Source organism: Lissotriton helveticus, chromosome 2_1 (genome assembly GCF_964261635.1).
Source record: "Lissotriton helveticus chromosome 2_1, aLisHel1.1, whole genome shotgun sequence".
Classification (NCBI taxonomy): domain Eukaryota; kingdom Metazoa; phylum Chordata; class Amphibia; order Caudata; family Salamandridae; genus Lissotriton; species Lissotriton helveticus.
In genome coordinates, this window is record NC_136059.1 from 349,564,796 (window position 1) to 349,583,842 (window position 19,047).

A 19,047-nucleotide genomic window follows, 5' to 3' on the forward strand; every position below is an offset into this window, starting at 1 on the left:
AGTAATTCCCAATGGTGGAGACCCTCTGATACCCTTAGGGTGAGGGATTGCTTAGTGGACCATAAAACAGGGGGTAACCATGCTAGTGCAGGTACTTCCTTATATGGCCACTTAGTCAATATAGGCTTACCTGGACAAGGATAGCCTTATCTCCTTTCGTTTGGGGGGACTATATGGTTACCCCCACTTTTTTCCTGGTGTTTTGCTGGTTTTCGACTTAGTTGGCCTGGGATCCTGCTATTCAGGGCCCCGGTCTATCTGCTTTCTCTATAAAATGGACTCCATGTACTTTAGGTACATAGCAGATGGGTTACTGGGTCAGCCCCTGTATTGTGTACCACAGGTACCCAGGGCATAGGTGCACCCGAGGCCTACCAGGGGCTGCAGCATGTATTATGCCACCCCTGGTTTGCCTTCCAAACTGACACCACAGGTCTGTTCATACAGCCTGGGTAAGGTGGTTTAATCACCCCTTACTTAGATATAGCATACCTATATCTACCTTTATATATAGACACATATACACCTATAAGCCACTCCTATGGTAGGCCTCGACAATCTTGGAGGCAGAGTGATTGGTTTTATGTAAGAGGGTGCCCTAGCATGAGCTGAGCCCCTCTGCAGCTTTCGGAACCAACCATCTCCTTATAGCTGTTCTATGATATAACCATACCATATACTCTTAAATGCATTATAATCCTCGCGGTTAATGCTAACTTTGGTTTGGCTTTATCAAAACATGTCTTTAAGGTGTCAAACACTTTGGAATACTACCCCTTGCCAGTTCTGGTGGCGGGCGTAGCATTCCACCCTTCTAGAGGGAGAAGACATGTAGTTACTGCTTTACCCGCTTAAAGTTAAACTGAGCCTCAGCATCACAAAATGGATGCTGCTGCCACAGACACGAGTCTGACCTCCTGTTGCTGGACGAAACTCCGGCTGGGGAGGCCTGGACAAAAGGTTTCCTGTCCAGGGAGGTGCTGGCACCTCCCCAGACAGGGGTTTTGTGTATTGGGGCAGAGAGGGCTGTATTCAGTGAATGCTTCTAGACACTGCCTGGGGCACACAAGGTGCTCCATGCATAGCCCAGTTCAAACTGGTTGCTGGGGCACACAGCCCCAGCTCTGGCGTGAAATTGGACAAAGGGAAAGGGGTGTAATCGCCCCTTCTCAGGTCCACCCATAGGAGGGACCTAGCCAGGTAGTCCAGCCCCCATCCTTAGTATAAGTATAGGAGCTGTGTCCCTAGGACTTTAGATTACCCTGGAAGAATCTTTGAAAGACATATCCTGGACCTTCGACATTCCATTCTGACTGGAAGACGGAAGATATCTACCTTGTGGTCAAGGAGTGACCACCCTGTTCAAACAGGCACCAACAGCAACTTTGTCAGTCTGCATTTTCGAGGCTCACAGTAGATCCCAAAGAATCTGTGACACAGGAACAGGACTTCCAGACTTCTCTGACCCCGACCTCCATCCACAGCAAAGCTGAGACCTGTGGCGGACACAAGAGACGTGGGACCAGAACCCCTGGACATCCTGTATTTTTCAAGCTGCACTCCTTCAACGAGGTATCTTGAAGTTGTGCTTTGGGGTGCTTGAAGCCCCAGCTCCGGGCAATATTTGCACCAAAGCCCAGGCCCCCACACTCCGCGAGTGTTCCGTGGGCCTTGATTTTGCATTTGAGCTCAACGCGTCTTCCCAGTTCCTAGTTTGTTGGCTAGTGAGCCCCCTGAAGACCTTTTGTTGAACTTAACTTGCTTTCCTGGTTGCTCCAGGCTTGCTTTAGCTTCTCTGAAAAGGAAAAGCGCCACAGACCTTGCTGCTCTGCAACAGAGCCAATCTTGACATCCTGCATGGGTTGCGGTTGCCAAGGCTCGTTGGGTCCAATCTGGATACTGATACTGCAGTCATCTAGATCCATTGTGGGACAGCTCAAATCCAGTGCCTGGTTATCGTCGATGCCTCCTGGACCTCGTGGCTGAAGAGACAAGTTTGACTACTTCACCTGAAATCACCCAACATTGCCTGGTTCCTTCCTGGTCACTGGCTAGTGACCCAGACTCTGTCCCTTCTACTTTCAGGTTCTTCAGATCTTCGATCCACCCGGACACTTTTCCTCTGGTCTCCTGCAGCACTTCTTTGCAGCTCTCCATAGAAAACGACGATGAAACCTGACACAAAAAGACACCTATGCACCCAGCTTCCCTAGGTGAGGTAACACGAGTACTCCGGTGCTTCCATGGGTCTTGACTCTTGAAGTGTCCTTGTTTAAAAGGGTTCCATCCTAGTCCATCCGGAAGTGTCCTTAAATTGTATATTTGTAACTTCCACGATCTCCATAGAAAGTCAATGGTAACTCGCATCTGTGTTTAGACACTGCACGTGTCTCCCGTGGGCCTCCTCCTTCCTATCCTTTGGTCGTGTAGAGTAGCCTCAGCCATTCCACAGGGCCCAGGCCTGCTTTCTAATTCTCTCGTGATGCTTATACCACTTTCTTAGTATATGGTTTGTGAGTCCCCTAGAGCATAATGTATACTGTGCAACTTATCGTATATTAACTGTGTGACTTGTATTGTATTTTTACATCTGACCTCATAAAGAGTGCAGAGGGGTTGTGTTTAGATTAAATACATATATATTTGATATATACCTAGTGTGGTGTCCTTTCATTTGGTACTCAAGGGATTATAATTGGTAAAACAACTTGCTTAACTCGCCTACTGAAGTCTTAGCCTGAAGACTGCTGGTTCATGCTACCACTAGGATAGCTTTCTATAAGGTTGACTTTAAAACCACCATCAATAAGGGTCGATTAGCCTGGTGCTAGGTGCCGACTAGAACTAGTGGACATCATATGCCAGGCTAACTTCTCACAACCAATATAACCTGATGTGGTTTTTCCCACCTTGGTGCTAGGCACAATTCTCAAGTGTGATTTTTCACAACTACCCAGTCACCGGGATTCATATCATGTGGTTTTTCCCACCTAGGTGCTAGGCACGATTCTCAAGTGTGATTTTTCACAACTACCCAGTCACCGTGATTCAGATCATGCGGTTGGTTCGGCTGCCTGGCAACAGCGTCTTACCCAACCTGGTGAGAGATAGAATCCACTTGGTCAGCCAACTCTTTGCAGTACTCTAGTACCAAATCATCAGATATATTCAACAGCTTGTGTCCTGGTATACATGCCTGCCTCATTGCCCTTTCCATAAGTACCTCATGGGGACTCAGACCTGTATTTTTGTCTGGGATACTTCTGAGTCCCATCAGGACAAGGGGTAAAGCATCTGGCCATTCCAGTGGGGTGGATGCACACATCTTTCCTAGTCTTGACTTGATGGTACTATTCAATTGTTATACCATTCCAGAAGCCTCTGGGTGGTATGCACAGTGCAGTTTTTGTTCAATTTTAGATGCTTCACATATTAATCTAATTATTTCATTATTAAAATGAGACCCTCTGTCTGATTCAATAGTTACTGGAAAACCGAATCGAGGTATGAGTTCCCTCAATAGGAGTTTGGCCACTGTCAAGCTGTCATGCTTCCACCCACTTTGAAAATAAACAAACTATGACAAGTACATATTTAAGTCCTCGACAAATAGGGAACTGAATAAAATCAATTTGAAGTCTTATAAATGGACCTTCTGCCTTTCCAATCTTCCCCATGCAGACTACTGTTTTTCGGCCTGGGTTAATTTGTTGACAAGTTAAGCACCTCTGGCAAAGACTCTCTGCAACAATCTTGAACCTTGCATTGAACCAATTTTGTCTGGACAGTCTAATCATAGCATCTCTACCTATGTGAGTGTCTCCATGATACTCTATTCTAGCCATGGGTGTAAGCATACAGTCCTGCAGCACAGGTCTTCCATCCAGGTAAATCCACACACCATCATCAGCCCTTCTCTTACAACCTATTTTCTCCCATTCCTCTTTTTCTTTTATGTCTGCTTCATCTTGTCAGTCTCTCACTTCTTCCCATGTTCCTACACCCCCAAGAAGCATACCTTGAAAGCTGATTCCACATGCTTCAACTTTCTTGTTTACGGCTATGTTGTACTTAGCACAATGTTGGGCCACTTGGTCAGCATAACGATTGCCAGCTGTCACAATAGGGGTTCCTGAAGACGTCATGAAATCCCTCTGCATCCAGCTAAAGTCATGCACAGCCCTGTAACCATACTGACTGTCCAATTTTTCCCAATTTTGCATGCTTTAATTAAAGCTATAAATTCGGCTACTTGTGCAGACTTGACTCCTGGTAAATAGGATGCTTCGACTATTCCAGCCAGTGTGCACACAGCCTAAGCAGCACTCAATCCTCCTTCCTCATGGCGCATTCATGAGCCATCTACAAACAGCTCATGTTCTGCATTCTTCAAGGGTTCTTCCTGTATGTCTGGACGGGATTTGATACTTAGTTCAGTGACGTCGAGACAATCATGATCAACTTCATCTTTTACCTCTTCATGATATGGATCTGGCAACAAAGTTGCTGGGTTTAAGACAGTACATCTGACTATCGTTACATTCTCAGCTCCTAATATGACTAGCTCATATTTTCTCTATCGACTAGGAGTAAGGTAGTGAGTATGTGTTCTTGTAAACAGAATTACAACTGAGTGTGGGACGTACACCTTTAGAGGATGTCCCATTACAATTGATTCACTTTGTTCCAGGCTCATGTACGTGGCAGCTACAGCTTTTAGACACCCTGGCAATGCAGATGCCACTGGGTCCTAAGTAGCAGAGAAATATGCCACAGGACGTCGCATTCCATGTCTGTGTTAGGACAGAGAGTGCACAATTTCCTCTTTCGTCACAGAATAACGCAAATTCCTTTGAATAATCTGGCATACCAAGCGCAGGTGCTTCGCACAGACAGTTTCGTAATTTGACAAAAGCTGTCATGCTTTCATCATCCCACTCTACTGGATCTTTTGCTCGTTTCTTGGTCATCTGTATCAAAGGTTTGGCCAGTACTGCAAATCCCACAATTCACTGCCTGCAATAACCTACTACATCCTTATTTCTTTTTGGGTCTGTAGTAACTGCATATGTCTTATTATTTTTATTCTTTCTGACGTCACTCTTCTGACCCCTCTTTCTATTTGGTGTCCCAAATATTTGACTGAAGTTTTGCAAAATTGTAATTTCTCTGGGGACACTCTATGCCCACCTTTTGCCAGATGATTTAGTAGTGCAATTGAATCAGTAACAAAGTGACCTCGGGTTTTTGATGCAACTAATAAGTCGTCAATGTACTGCACCAGAACTAATTGTCTGGGCAACACAAGAGATTCGAGACATCTTTTCAAAATGTTGTTAAAAATGGAAGGACTGTCAGTGTACCCTTGTGGGACACGGTTCCAAACTTAAACATGCTCATCAAATTTAAAATAAAATAAAAATTGACTATCAGGATGCAATGGAAGAGAAAAAAGTGTGGCATAAATCAATTACAGTAAACCATCCTGCTGTCCATGGCATCTGGTATAGAATTACTGCTGGATTTGGCACTATCGGACAACATGGTAGGACAATTTTGTCAATTTTCCTCAAATCTTGGACCACCCTATATTTTCTGTTAGGTGTCTTTATACCAATAATGGGCGAGTTACAAGGCTACTCATTATTTCTTTTAGAATACCTTGCTCAACTAATCGATCAATCTCTGCTGCAACACCAGCTTTAATTTCTGGGCTCATTTTGTATTGCCGGGTATTTGGATAAACTGCACCTTCTTTTACAGTCACTTTCACTGGATCTACATTTGCCATTAATCCTACTTCTTTTCCGGTAAAATCCCAAACTAAGGATTTACAGTAGTTTGGACCTCATCTGGTAGCTCATCTGGTGTCATCATGGAAACCATTTCATTTGCTTCGGTCCCCGTTTAGCTAACATGATCTTGTATACTCCATCTTCATCAGGAGTCTGAATTGCAACACCATCCGGTGAGCAAAATATTGTGCAGTTCATTTTGCACAATAAATCCCACACGACAAACTTGTGCATTTCTCTGAAATTGCCAATACATACCTCTATTGGTTCGGTAATTAGGGTCCTAATTTGTTTATTAGAAACGCCCACTACTTGGATTGCTTCTCCCGAGAGGGGTAGGTTTGGGATGTCTGCTGTTCTCACAGTAGAACAGGTAGCACCAATATCCAATAAGAAGGTGATGTAATTTCCTTCAATCTTACCATCTATATATGGACCTGACTGATCTACCGGGAAGGATGCGCCATGTATGCACTCCTCTTCCTCCCCTTTCAGGCACCGTAATTGTATCTCATTCTCAAAATAGGAATCCTACAAAAGAAACTGGGGTCTTACAAAATGTTTCTTACCACTTCCCTCCTGGAATCTGGTGTCCACACTGCACTTGGCTTGACTCACAAAATTTGGCATAGGGGCAGGTGGCAATTGACTGTGTAGATTTACAACCTGCTGCGGTTATCCCATTAACACCTCATTCTGCATCTGTGGATTAAAATTTTCATTTTGGGTATTATTATTCTGTATGAGCTTATACTTGTTTTTCCAATGCCCCAATTTTCTGCCCTCATGACAGGGGAACGTTTTCTTTGCTTCTTCTCTGCTCATTCGCCCTTTTGGTTTTCCCCAACTATTTTCATTTTGACCCTGCCTTTTCCTTGGTTTTCTGCCTGATTACGTAACTGAAGTTCTTGCTGTTCTGCTATTTTTAACTTGAGCCCACATTACCTTTTCTTCTAAATTCTTTTGTCTATTGTCGATCTCGTCCCCACAGTACTTTGCGTACATGAGGATTTCATCTATGGGCTTTGCTTGCCAGCATAACATGTGCTGCTTAATCATTTGGGATATTTCCAACCTGAATCCAGACACAAACCGATACACAAAGTGTGACATGTCCTTGATTTCAATGTTCTCAAACCCACTGCACTGTTTGAACACCTGTAAAAGACGTTTGTAATATGCATGTACTGACTCATCCTTTTCTTGTGTTGTTCTGTCTATTTTTATCCAATCGGTTTCTTTGGGGGGAATCTTTCCTTTCAGGAAAGTAATTACCTGATTATATTTTTTCATTACTTCAGCTGACGGGGCTCCTGTCTTTTCATCTCTTGGGTACTCATCATTAGGCCAATCTATCATCATTTTACATTCAGCCCGTAAATCAGCAGGCACAACTATGTCAAAGAATCCATTTCAATCTTTGAACAAAACTTTTGAAATCTTCACGAACCTTTCGACTTGCCTGAACCTTTCTACTGGTTTTTCTCTAAGCTTTGGGAAATCATTGGTAAAAGATAAAATATCCTGTCAGGTCCATGGAACATGTACATAACCTCCTCCCGGAACTTTCCTCATTGGGCACAACCTTTCAACTTTATCTGCCTCTTTCATTTAAATATTCAGATGTCGTTCGATGTTCCTGTGCTTCTTCCTTTTTCTTTGTCCACCTAGTTTTCCACCTATATAAATCTCCCCATTTTTGTACAAAGTTAACAATTCTTTTGTCTGTAATTCCCTTCCTGACACATTCATCTGCTTTAAATCTTTATCAGAAAATTCTGCTCCATATGGTTTTTGTAATACTTTGGATTTCCCTATGTCGATGCCCATTTCTGAAGCCAAATTCATTAATTTCTCATGAAATATTTTTGTATTTCGGGTAATGCTTCTGCATACAAATAATAACTCTTCTTCACTAAATGTATTTAATCTTTCTACTCCCACATTTCCAGCTCTCCTTTCTTCTAATTCTACTCTTAATTTAAATATATCCAATACTTATGCCTGGGACTTTGGCTTTTCTATTTCTCTTGCCCACCTTTCTATCTCTTCTGGGGTTACTACAGTAGCACTTTTCATCCCCGTGGATTTTTCACTTTGTACCTCTTTTAAGCATCCGGTCGTGATTTTTCTGAATGAATCATTTACGAACTCTCTTGTGGGCAAATTCATTAAGGAAATTGTCGACTCACACTCACTTGCCTGGTCATCAATTTATACATTTTCTTTTCTGGACTGTATGATCGGTGTAGTCAAGACAGGTGTTTTAGGACAATTTTGCTTATCCCCATATAAGGGTACTATGGGACCTATAGTTACTGGTATTGTGAATGCTTCTGGATTTGTGTTCAGCTGTGCCATTTTCTGAACTAACTCGCTTCTATTTTTATTTATTACTTCTCTTTCTTTTTCTTGAAGTACCCTTTCTATTGTAGTCTAATGTACTACCTGCGGAACTAAAGGTGTTTTCAGAATCGGCGCACTAGGGGTAATTCTATTTAATTATTCTTGGTATGGAGGAGGATTTGTCATTAAAATATCTTCAAAATAATCATCTTCTGAATCTCCACTACCAGTCACTAAATGTTTTGTTTTCTCTGTACATTTGCTTCCTGTCAATTCTTCTGTAGTTATTACAGGATATAATCCTTCCACTATCATAGCTTGTCTCCATTGTTTCATCTGACTATCTCGAGTTTCTCCTGGGAATTTCGGATGAAATCTACTCATGTTACTGTTACTTCGTGATCTGTCTCACTCAAAGGCCTCAGTCTCCCATTCTTCTAAAGCGTCGTACTGGGTCAGTCTAGGTATTGGTTCTAACTCATTCATACGAGATCATAGATTGTGTAAAATCCTTCCATTAAATGTTCCGTACTCAGGAAATGTTAATACTCCATCATCTTTTAAGTATTCTATCCAATTTTCTAACCATACACCAGTGTGGTAGCCTCTTGCTATCATCATGTATGATACAGGCGTTTTCGGAGGAGGAATAATAATTCCTTCTCTAGTTTTAATGGGTTTATCCTTTTTGTAATAATTTTTGATTCTCGGCATAAATTAAAATTTTCTTTTCTCTCCGTTCATTTTACGCGGATTCCCTCTAATATATTGCTCGTGGGCAAATCCTATAAATCTTCGATCTGGACGAGTCCCTATTATAGTTGGATCGTGTCTCCACATACAAATGCCACTGTCTATTATTACTGGGACTTCTAACGGAGGACGTTTGGACAACCTATCTGCAACACTACTTTAACGTAGGCCCCCAAAGCAACTTGCAAAAACCAGCTGAGTTCTATGCTGATCTATCTCAGCCCACCCTTTATAGGAATAATCTACCACCTAGTTCCTCCCTAAAAACGATCGAGGACAGAATACAGCACAGCCACCAAGAGGGTGCCCCCGGGCCAAACGGCTTACCTCCATTGTTATACAAACAAGATCAAAAGTACTGGTCTGGCTCATTACTAAAGCTCGTTGGCAACATTACTACAACAGGAACAATCCCAGAATCCTGGAAAGGCTCAATCCTCTCGCCTATCTATAAAAAAGGCTGTAAAAGTGATCCAAAAAATTACAGGCTCATCGCCCTCATTGACATCGAGGCCAAGTACTACGCGGGACTTATTCTAGCCGACCTCTGGGAATGGGCAAGGGAAAAGGCCTTAATTCCAATTAACCAAACAGGCTTCCAGGAAAACCTGGGAACCACCACAAACATCCTGGCTTTTTCCCTTTTAGCCGATTCGACAAAAGCATGAAGAAAACCATTATTTGTCTGTTTCATCGATTACAAAGCTGCCTTTGACAGCATAGATCGAGGAAAGCTATGGTCAAAGCTAGTACGATGGGAAATTCCTCCTGCCCTTCTGAATCAACTCATCCTACTACATTCCGATACATGGGTCCAAATAAAACTGGGGAGTGGTACAATCGTCTCCAGGCGGATCCCAACCTCCAGAGGCTTAAAGCAGGGCTGCGTTTTGGCTCCTACTTTATTTAACCTCTTCGTGGCTGATCTCTCAACTGACCTAGATAATTGTAACCATCATGCACCAAACCTGGGAGGCCTCCCTCTCTCAAATTTACTGTACGCCGACGACCTGATTTTAATCAGCCAAACCCCAGTCGGCTTACAACACCTGCTCCATACTACGAACAACCACGCCTCAAAAAACGGGTTAGAAATCAACTTAGAAAAGTCAAAAATAATGGTGCTAAACCAGCGCAACCCAAAAAAGCGACTGAAATGGCAGCTGGGCGAGAGAGACTTGAAGTCGTCCACGACTATAAATATCTAGGAATTATCTTTGATAAGAATGGGACATATGACCAACAAAAAGAGGTGATTCAGAGACGAGGAACCATCTTAGCAATCACCCTGAAAAATCTTAAAAGCAAAATAGCAGGACCAAACCTGCTCCCGCTGCTTGAAGTGCTTCGCGCAAAGCTGCTGCCCACGCTCACATACGGCAGTGAGGCCTTGCGAGGGTTGGACGAAGAAACCCTCAATAAAACGGTCGCTAAAGCTTTAAGAATAATCTTCAAGCTTCCTAAATACACCTCCCCAGCCCAACTACGCCTGGAATTTGGAATAGTAAACCAGAGAATAAGCAGGAAGGCCGCGTATGTAAAGAGCTGGTATAAAATAAAGAGTGCAGAGGCGGGCTCGCTGAACTCATTCCTATGGAAGGAAATATCAAGGAAACATGCCTCACCGGCCAAAGACTACCTCCAATCATGGATCAGCTTGTTAGCCCTGGAGAATATATGGGAGTCAGGACTCCCATTCAAGAACGTAAAAGACCTGGTGAATAAGTCAACAAAGCTCGTCTCCACCGCAAATGATAAAGAATGTCTAAATAAGAGGGCCCATAGCTGGTTCGTGATACAAAGCTATCCAAAATGCTCACCACAACCGTATCTCGGTACCAGCTTCTCAGGGCCTTTAAAAGAAGGCTTCTTGGCCCTGAGGATGGGCATCCTTCCTGTCAAACCACATTTGCCCCCCTGGAAACGTATATTCATATCTACACAATGCAGACTATGCGGCGAAACTAAAGAAGATATGCTGCATCTCCTATGCATATGTAAGTTCCTAGACCGGGAGAGGAGAGAACTGCTAAAACCGCATATAAATGAAATGCATATCCGGACGTGCAGACAGGCAGTGAAGGCGTGCTTCAGCGGGGCCAACGTTAAACTAACCTGCAGCTTCGTCCGCTACATGAAAATTGCCCAAATAAAGCTTCTCGCCGCAGCCTGAGCACAGTTGCGCGCACCCAAGCTCTTTTATCCGGCAACTCTCTTTGACTCCCACTACGTTCCGACCCTGAGGCAGTCGTCCACGACCACACAATAGACTATTAGAACTACGGACACTGGCGTCACCCCCAGATGGGGACTCACCCTTACTTCTTCCTTAAATTTTATACCTCCATCACAAACAAACTGTATGTAATTTTAACCAGAAAATTGGTCGATTTTAATGCATATCCATCACGTTGTTTTTTAAGACAATATGAAATGATGTCACATATATGTATCCTTTTATACATTTTATACTGATGTGTGTACTGCTAAGATTTTAATTAATCAAGCAATAAACTTACTACTACTACTACTACTACTGGGACTTCTATTTTGATGATTAGTTAGATGCTTGCTTTTATGCTAATGCTTCTCCAATACCAGCGCTTCTTTTATTCTGGTGACCAATTAACGTTTGCTTTGCTTATTCACTTTAACCAATGCTTGTGCAGCTTTTCAGTGTCGTCACTTTCACTCCTCTCTACTCACCCCTCCTTTATAATTTTACCTTGGCTACACACCCGCTGGCTTAATCAATCCCAGCGCGTCTCTCATTGACATCAGTGCAGCACCCGCAACTGACCCCTCCTTTGCAAGGTAATGCGAAACTTAATTTCTTACAATTTTACAATTGCGTTTCATTAATTTACAACGTTGAAACATTCGCTACTGTGCCTCATTGACTAATTCAAAGGAAATTCAATTTCTTCCACTGCGAGTAAAACTTTCCGTTTACCCTTCATATACTAAGAGTAAAATCTCTTCCGCTTACTCTACACTCAAGCATCAAAGAGCCTGCTACTCCGTCAGTATTACTCTTTCTAGGTGATATGAGAACAAAGTTTCACCAACGAACTCCTTTGCTACCAATCACTTTTATACAAGAAAATAATCCCTAACCAGTGCTTCAAGTTCTACCTAACTTTCCACACACTCTTCATCAAGGCAAGTAACCTCACTGCAGTGTGGCTTCCATCTACCACCCGCTATTCAATATTCCTGGGAATTTCCGGACAACATAAAGCAATACATAGGGTTTTGGTTAATACATAAATCAATAATTCAATACACAATTTTCTACCTAACTTAACAAAAACCTAACCATCCTCTGCTACCAAGAAAAACTGATGCAGCATGATTACCAGCTTGGGTTATTCATAAAACCTACCATAAACACCTGGGTCCATAATCTTTCATGCATAAGCCAATAATCACCACTGCAATCATGATTTTATACTCTCCTTGATAAATTTACCTTTACACCAATTTCTTTACCGACCCTTATCACCTTGGTTCTTAAGTTCCTCTGGTCAATAAATCAGGTTGTTAGCAGAATAGGTAGAAATGACATTTTACCTTTATTTCTTTGAATTACCACAGACTCGAGACAGTTTTAAAAGCTTTATCTATGCATTAATTTTGTGTGTCAAATACCAATACATGTCAACCACCAACTTCTTTAAGGAAATGTTCAAAAGTAAAACATAAACGTAATAAGATTTCATTATGTTGGTACCTGGGAAGGGTGGAAAAGGGAACAGTTCAAGGACATACCACACGGAATTATATTTACCTAGAATGGTGTGAGGACCAACCCCTGGCCAAGGAGCAGGAAATGAGACTCCCGAGTAGTCAGGAGCCAATAGTTCAGTACAGATTCAGGACAGGACAGATGGCCTCTTCTAAGTACAACACCTGCATCACACCCCTCTCTAGTACTGCTCTCCTCGATTCTTCCCCCTTCTAGATGGACAGGTTTATCTTCTTCAGCAATTTCTCTGACTATTCTCTCTCTGTATCTCTTCTCTCTCAATTCTTCTATCAGAGTGCTCGAACAGCATCTCTGACCTCTGTGGCATATGCTGTTGTCTGCTTCAGTGGTGGGTCGGTGACAGGTCGGTGACAAGTCTGACAAACTAACTGACTGAGCCTACCTTAGTTATACTATTCTAAGTGTATGTACCATCACCCAATGTTTCAATATTCGTGAATCTCCTACTTCTGATTGGACCATGGGATGGGGAGAGGTCATCACACCATACTAATGTAATGTCTTAAGCTCATTGTTCAATATCCCCTCAATTTTACTTTCCCATGCTTTATTTCCCAAACCACACAGAATTAATTTAATCTACAATATATACAAAATTGGACTTCTTCTCCTTCCCCTTTCCGGGTCAAGAGGTGGTGTTCCCAGGCGCTTCTCTGGTTAAAGTATCCTTGGCTAGGTTTCAATGTCACAGTACGGAGTTTGCGTACAGAGTGCGCTTGCGCATAGTCAGGCAAGATGGAGATTTCAGTCACCCTTCTGGCCCAAATACGAACTAATAACAAAGTCAAAGAAAAACATGTTAGGATACAAAAATAAATGAATGCACTGTATACCACTTGTGCCTTCTCTAATCCCTTTAATTTATTTTAACTATTGCATTAGCAGTTCAATAAGACATGCAAGGTTTAGTTTAAGTGTAGCATGTGCATTAGCATGTGAGGTTCAATCGTCCATCTTGAATACTATTGCTCAGCTGCAAAGATTTCCCACCAAAGCAAAAGACGTCATACAACGTAGATGCAGTAGACGCATGCGCAGAAGATTCCCGAGTTTTTGGCAGCCATTTTAAGACGCTCAGGTTACTTGTTAGTAAAACATATAGGCAAGCTTCTCCCAGATATCAATGTAAAAGGTGTAATGCCAATATTAGTATTTACAAACATGCTGGTTACATTATTACATGTTATTTGAGAGGATCGCCTCCAAGCAAGTTTCTTACATACAAAACCTTGCTCCATCACTACCCCAGCAGGAGAAATAGTCCTGCTGAAGAATTCTCCACCCACATAGAATAGTGCAACTTGGAATTAAGTCCTGAATCTATTGACTGGTATTGTGTTTTCATCTTTTTCTATGCTTGCAAAACCCACATGCAGAATTCAACATAGAAATGTGAAGAGCCTGAGTAGAGCACCTGTGAGGAACACTGTATTTTGCTTTGGACCCAGAAATTTAGCACTGAACAGCTTCCTGATTGGTAGTGACCCTTATGATATTATCTTTATGAACAAAATCATGATTAACAACAATAAATAACAAATCGCTTTCTACAGTACAACAGATAGTGACTACTGTGAGCGAATATTTCTTAGTTCTGCAGTCTTGCTTACGATAATGGTAAATCTGGCATCTTTTAATTGATTTTACAGGGCACCCAAAGGTCAGGCTTCTGGTTACCCATGGTGGAATGAATAGTTTGATGGAATCCATTTATCACGGCGTTCCAGTTTTGGGGATTCCTCTTTTCGGAGATCAGTTTGACAATATGGTTCGAATGGCGGGAAAAAAAATGGGCATCGCAATTCCTCCTAAGCAGCTGACGGCACAGAGATTTATGATGACAATGAAACAACTCATAGAAGATCCAAGGTATGTGTTCAACAGTTCTTCTCTACAAAATATAGTTACGATGTTAATAATCATAGTTAGTATAAGAATAACACAATTTTTTTATAAATAATACATCTATATCGTTATTAAAAGTCTGAGATAGGTGGTACATTTAGAAAGCATGAAGTAACCAGTGCAGGCCTTTACATCTGATAACTTGACACCGATTATAAGAAACATTACCTTTCTGAGATGAATGAGTAGATGAACAAAGCTGCTGACCTGAGCCGGGAACTGCCTGTAGGACATTGGCTGAGTGTTATGTGACAGGATTTATCCTCACAATATCTGGACAATTTCCCGTAGCCCTAAGAAAGTAAATGTATACTAACTTATAATTCAGAGTGGAGAACACAGACGTGTGTCCCACGAAACTCCGATGAACTTACCCGGAGGGAATTCACATTAGGAATGCAACATTACCTGTCAAAGACACAGGTGTTTGAGTGTGTTACCTTCACTCTTTCTCCCAAGAGAGCCCACACAAGAAACCGAAATAGCATTTTATGCGGTTTTATTTTAAGCCGTTCTAGTAAAACGTGTATACTGAAATATTACAAACATTAACAGCATTATGGTGATCATAAATGAACAAAAAGGAATTAATATAGCAATGATATTATCTGAATTCCCTTTTTACTAAGGCCTGGCTCAAATACATTAGCATTAAAAAGTCAGTTACCGAAAGATGAAACAAGGCAGCCTGTCTCCCATATGGACAAATTATGTTTATGGGAATCTACTATGTTTCGAGTTGGCAAACTCAGTATCAAATTAACAAGCTCACTAGATGTGTCAAGGGTTAGCTGCTTTGAAGGTCTCTCAATTTTTGGTCCTGCTTGCCCAAAAGAACGGTTGCACTTCCCATGAGCCACAGTGTCACTATGTACTTAATATTAACATAAAAGGTGCCAAGTGTCAACTTGCCAACTACAGGACCAGGCATAATTTTTAGTAATTTTTAATCGGGTAACACGAAATTACCAATATGACTCAAAATACTCCAGAGCAATTAAAATTTCACTCAGGCCTAGTTCTGAGTGACATCAAATAGACGAGAACAGCGAGTATCATGTTTTCAATAGTATCACTCAGAACCCCGAGGTGTAAAAATGTTTTCCTGTAATTTACTTTTTACCCATCTATAATTTTATGTTACAAAGGACCCCAACATTATCTGCCCCTGCATTCCACCACTACGCTGGAGCAGAGGAGCATGGGGGAGCCATAAATAACATCCTTCTTGATCCACTACCTTTCCTGCCTTCCTTCCCCTCCCTGTAACAGTGCTTTCTGCTTTCATCATATAAGTAGCAATGCACCAATAGCCTCTCAGAGATTCCTGTGAGCCTGGCCTGAAAAACCTTTATGAGGTGCAACAGTGAGAAATGAGCTTTGTTATCAGATTTAGAATCCCGTATGAGCTATAGAGGCTTCCTATGGAAGCCATGCATAACTGTGGACGAGGGGCAGAAGTACGACCATTTTTTGTGGTCACAACAGCGAATGCGGCCTGTTTGCGACCGCAAACAAAGGTCAGCCCCGTGTAGAAACCATATTTTGCGAGCCGCTAACCTATATTGGCTTTACATTCGCTAATTTGCAATTATCAATTAAGTGACCGCTAATTAGCCAATGCAAAACCATTCTCACCTATGGGCCTTATGGCCCAAAGGACAAAATGGCGTAAAATTACCTAATAGCGATTCACTGTTTACTGAATCACTATTAGGTATTATTAAGGACTCGCTAAATCTTTGAAGATTCCTAGCATACATACCATTTTGTGAAAAACAAAATAGTGATTTGGTAAAAAAAACTCTATTTGGTAATCGTAAAATACTGTTTTGATACATGTGGCCACTTTCATATGTCCTGTACTGCAAACTAAGGTAAATAAACCAAATGTTGATCTGAACTCGTAGGTTAGCATTTACGGATGGTGTAATAACCAATCATAGGGTAACATTTTTACATGTACTTTATTTCAAATAGTGGAGTGATACTGTGCATTTTCCTTTAGGTACAAATTAGCAGCAGCAGCACAGAGTAATATCCACCGATCCGATCCCCTTCCACCTGACCAGAAGTTAGTTCGATGGATAGAACACATCATCGCATCAAAGGGAGGCGCTCACCTACGCCCATACAGCTTCCAACAACCGTGGTACCAGCAGTACTTGTTGGATGTTATGGCCTTTATATTTACATCTGTTGCTGTGGTTATCTACATTTGTGTTAAGCTGCTGAGAACTGTTCTTTCAAAGTTGCTTCAACAAGATAAGCTAAAAAAGCCCTGATATGATGTTGTTTTTAAATATGTGCTTACTTTCTAGATTATTCTGTCACAGACTATAGTAGTTCACTCTAAAATGAGAGTAGCATGAAAGAGGAAATGATATTCAGAGGATATTTGGACACTTATGCGCTGATTGTACTTTTTAATTTGACTTCTTTAGGCTGGATTTGCAAAGAATTTTGCACATGTGTGATACTTACTTGCACAACAAGCTATTCTGTGGGCAAAAGTCCTTGATTATGGTTTACTACATCTTGAGATGTTTCTGCTCCCAGATCAGACTTGCAAATGCGGACAGTCCACCAGGATAGCCTCCACTGCGGGCAGGGGCGAAACCGTGCTCAAGCAAAGCAGGCTGACAGGGACAGCCTTGCAAAATGTGGGTACTCGTAGGTTTTTGGATGTTCCAGAAACTGTTTCCAAATAGTCTCACATCCCTAATAAGCACATTTACTAATGTTAAGTGGGAGAGTATGTGGCTCTGTCAATAGTAGATTAAAGAAAGGGTCAATTCTCAAACTATACCTAAGTGTATTTAAGGGGTTCCTCAATGGTTAGAAATGATTTGCCTGTGTGGAAAATCAAATACAAGAAAAAAATGTACTCTTTACATACTCTATTTTATTGGCCAGTTTGCTGAATATGCTTAGTGAACTAGTAGGATACCTGGACATATGTGGTTTGTGTATATTTCCATGCATAACGCTACTTCATTTTTATTTCAGTTGGCCCTATAGTTTTAAATAATTATGTTGAGCCAGACTCGCATGAATTTTATTATAGTAGTGGTTGGAAAGTGTGACAGAGGCAGGAAACTAGGCCGGCAAGGAAGAAATGATCTGTGTTTTAAGATTCATAATCTTGATTGTACTACACTGCATTGTTGATTGTTGATGGTTAAATAAAGAGATTTGTAATTGGTCTGAGCTCTGATTTGATTTGCTAACAGTGAAGTCACTGATTTGCTATCATTAAAATACTGGAAACCTTAATTTTAAGCCCACCATAAGTAATCATTTGTGATCTATGTTGTGCCGGGGTCATAGACATACATTCCAGTAAATCCACTGACTTACGTCCCAGCACACTGAAGACCATGAGTTCTTTTCGAGGACCTTCATTGATAACACCCCTTGATTGTCTTTGGCAGTTCCCAAGGGTTGACTGTCTTCTCACACAAGCATATTGTTTGTTTTTTGTACCATATTGTTTGCTTTTTGTACACAGATGTCCCGGATCATGAATGTACTTCCCGTCACACATCAGTAAAAGAAATTGCTGTGAGATCCAAGATTTTAATGCAGAATGCTGAGTTATTCTCCTTACACAAAAGTTTAATAGCTACATCCATGTTTTGGAGCGTATTTCATTTTAATGAAACTGCACATGAAGATCATTCATTGCACTGTGTTATTTTGAAGTGTTAGCGAGATAGCGGATATGAGTGTATGAACGGTCCTTTCTTGTTTCTGGAGGTGGTTATTAAAGTATGCCACTGTGAAATGGCATCTATGTGTTTTTCAGCATGTCTTATCGGCTTAAAGTAAATCCCAAACTACAATGGGATCCGTTCGAAAGGAAATTACAACAGAAAACTGTACAAACAGGTATGGTCTCAGCTTCTTCAGTGCCCAGACCTTAGCAAAGGCTTCCTGCTCAATTGCAATCCACCTCTGTTCCCTGTGAAGTAGCCGTGTCGACCTAGGCCTGCTCCTTTAAGCTGTGAATGCACAGACACAATGCCATCTCTAAGGCATCTGTCTGGACAGCAAATTCCTTGGTGAAGAAGGGACCTTGAGCACTGGTGCTGCACACGTGGCCTCCTTCAAGGTGTCTAGTTTTTTCACAATCAGTCCAGATCACATTCTCGGGCTGCTGTTTAGAGTTTAGTTCAGTCAAGGGCAACAATGATGCCACATCCCTTCACAAATCTCCTGTGTTAACCAGTGAGTCCTAGGAAGGCCTTCATCTCAGTCCTAGTTTTGGGGGGTTCCCAAACCAGAATAGTCTGAATCTTGTCCTGGAGGGGCTGCGACTTGCCCCTGCCTACTAGGTGTCCAAAGTAGGACACAGACCCTTGCCCTATCTGGCACTTGCTGGCCTTGATAGTCAGGCTGGCCTGCTGCAGGGCCTGAAGCACCTCCTGGAGGTGAAACAGGTGGTCCTCCCACCTGGAGCTGAAGACTGCAATGTCA

The 19,047-nt window shown here is 41.9% G+C and overlaps 1 protein-coding gene across 1 annotated transcript in view; it reads left to right on the top strand.

Annotated features, from left to right (window-relative positions):
* The window catches only part of LOC144819349 (UDP-glucuronosyltransferase 3A1-like), a 511,982-nt gene extending 494,209 nt beyond the window's left edge, over positions 1-17,773 (top strand). The window contains exons 6-7 of the mRNA XM_078677287.1: positions 14,313-14,532; positions 16,577-17,773. Coding sequence (XP_078533413.1) covers positions 14,313-14,532; positions 16,577-16,853 — 497 coding nt within the window. The 3' untranslated portion in view covers positions 16,854-17,773. The remainder of the gene's footprint in view (positions 1-14,312; positions 14,533-16,576) is intronic.
* The last annotated feature ends 1,274 nt before the right edge of the window (positions 17,774-19,047 follow it).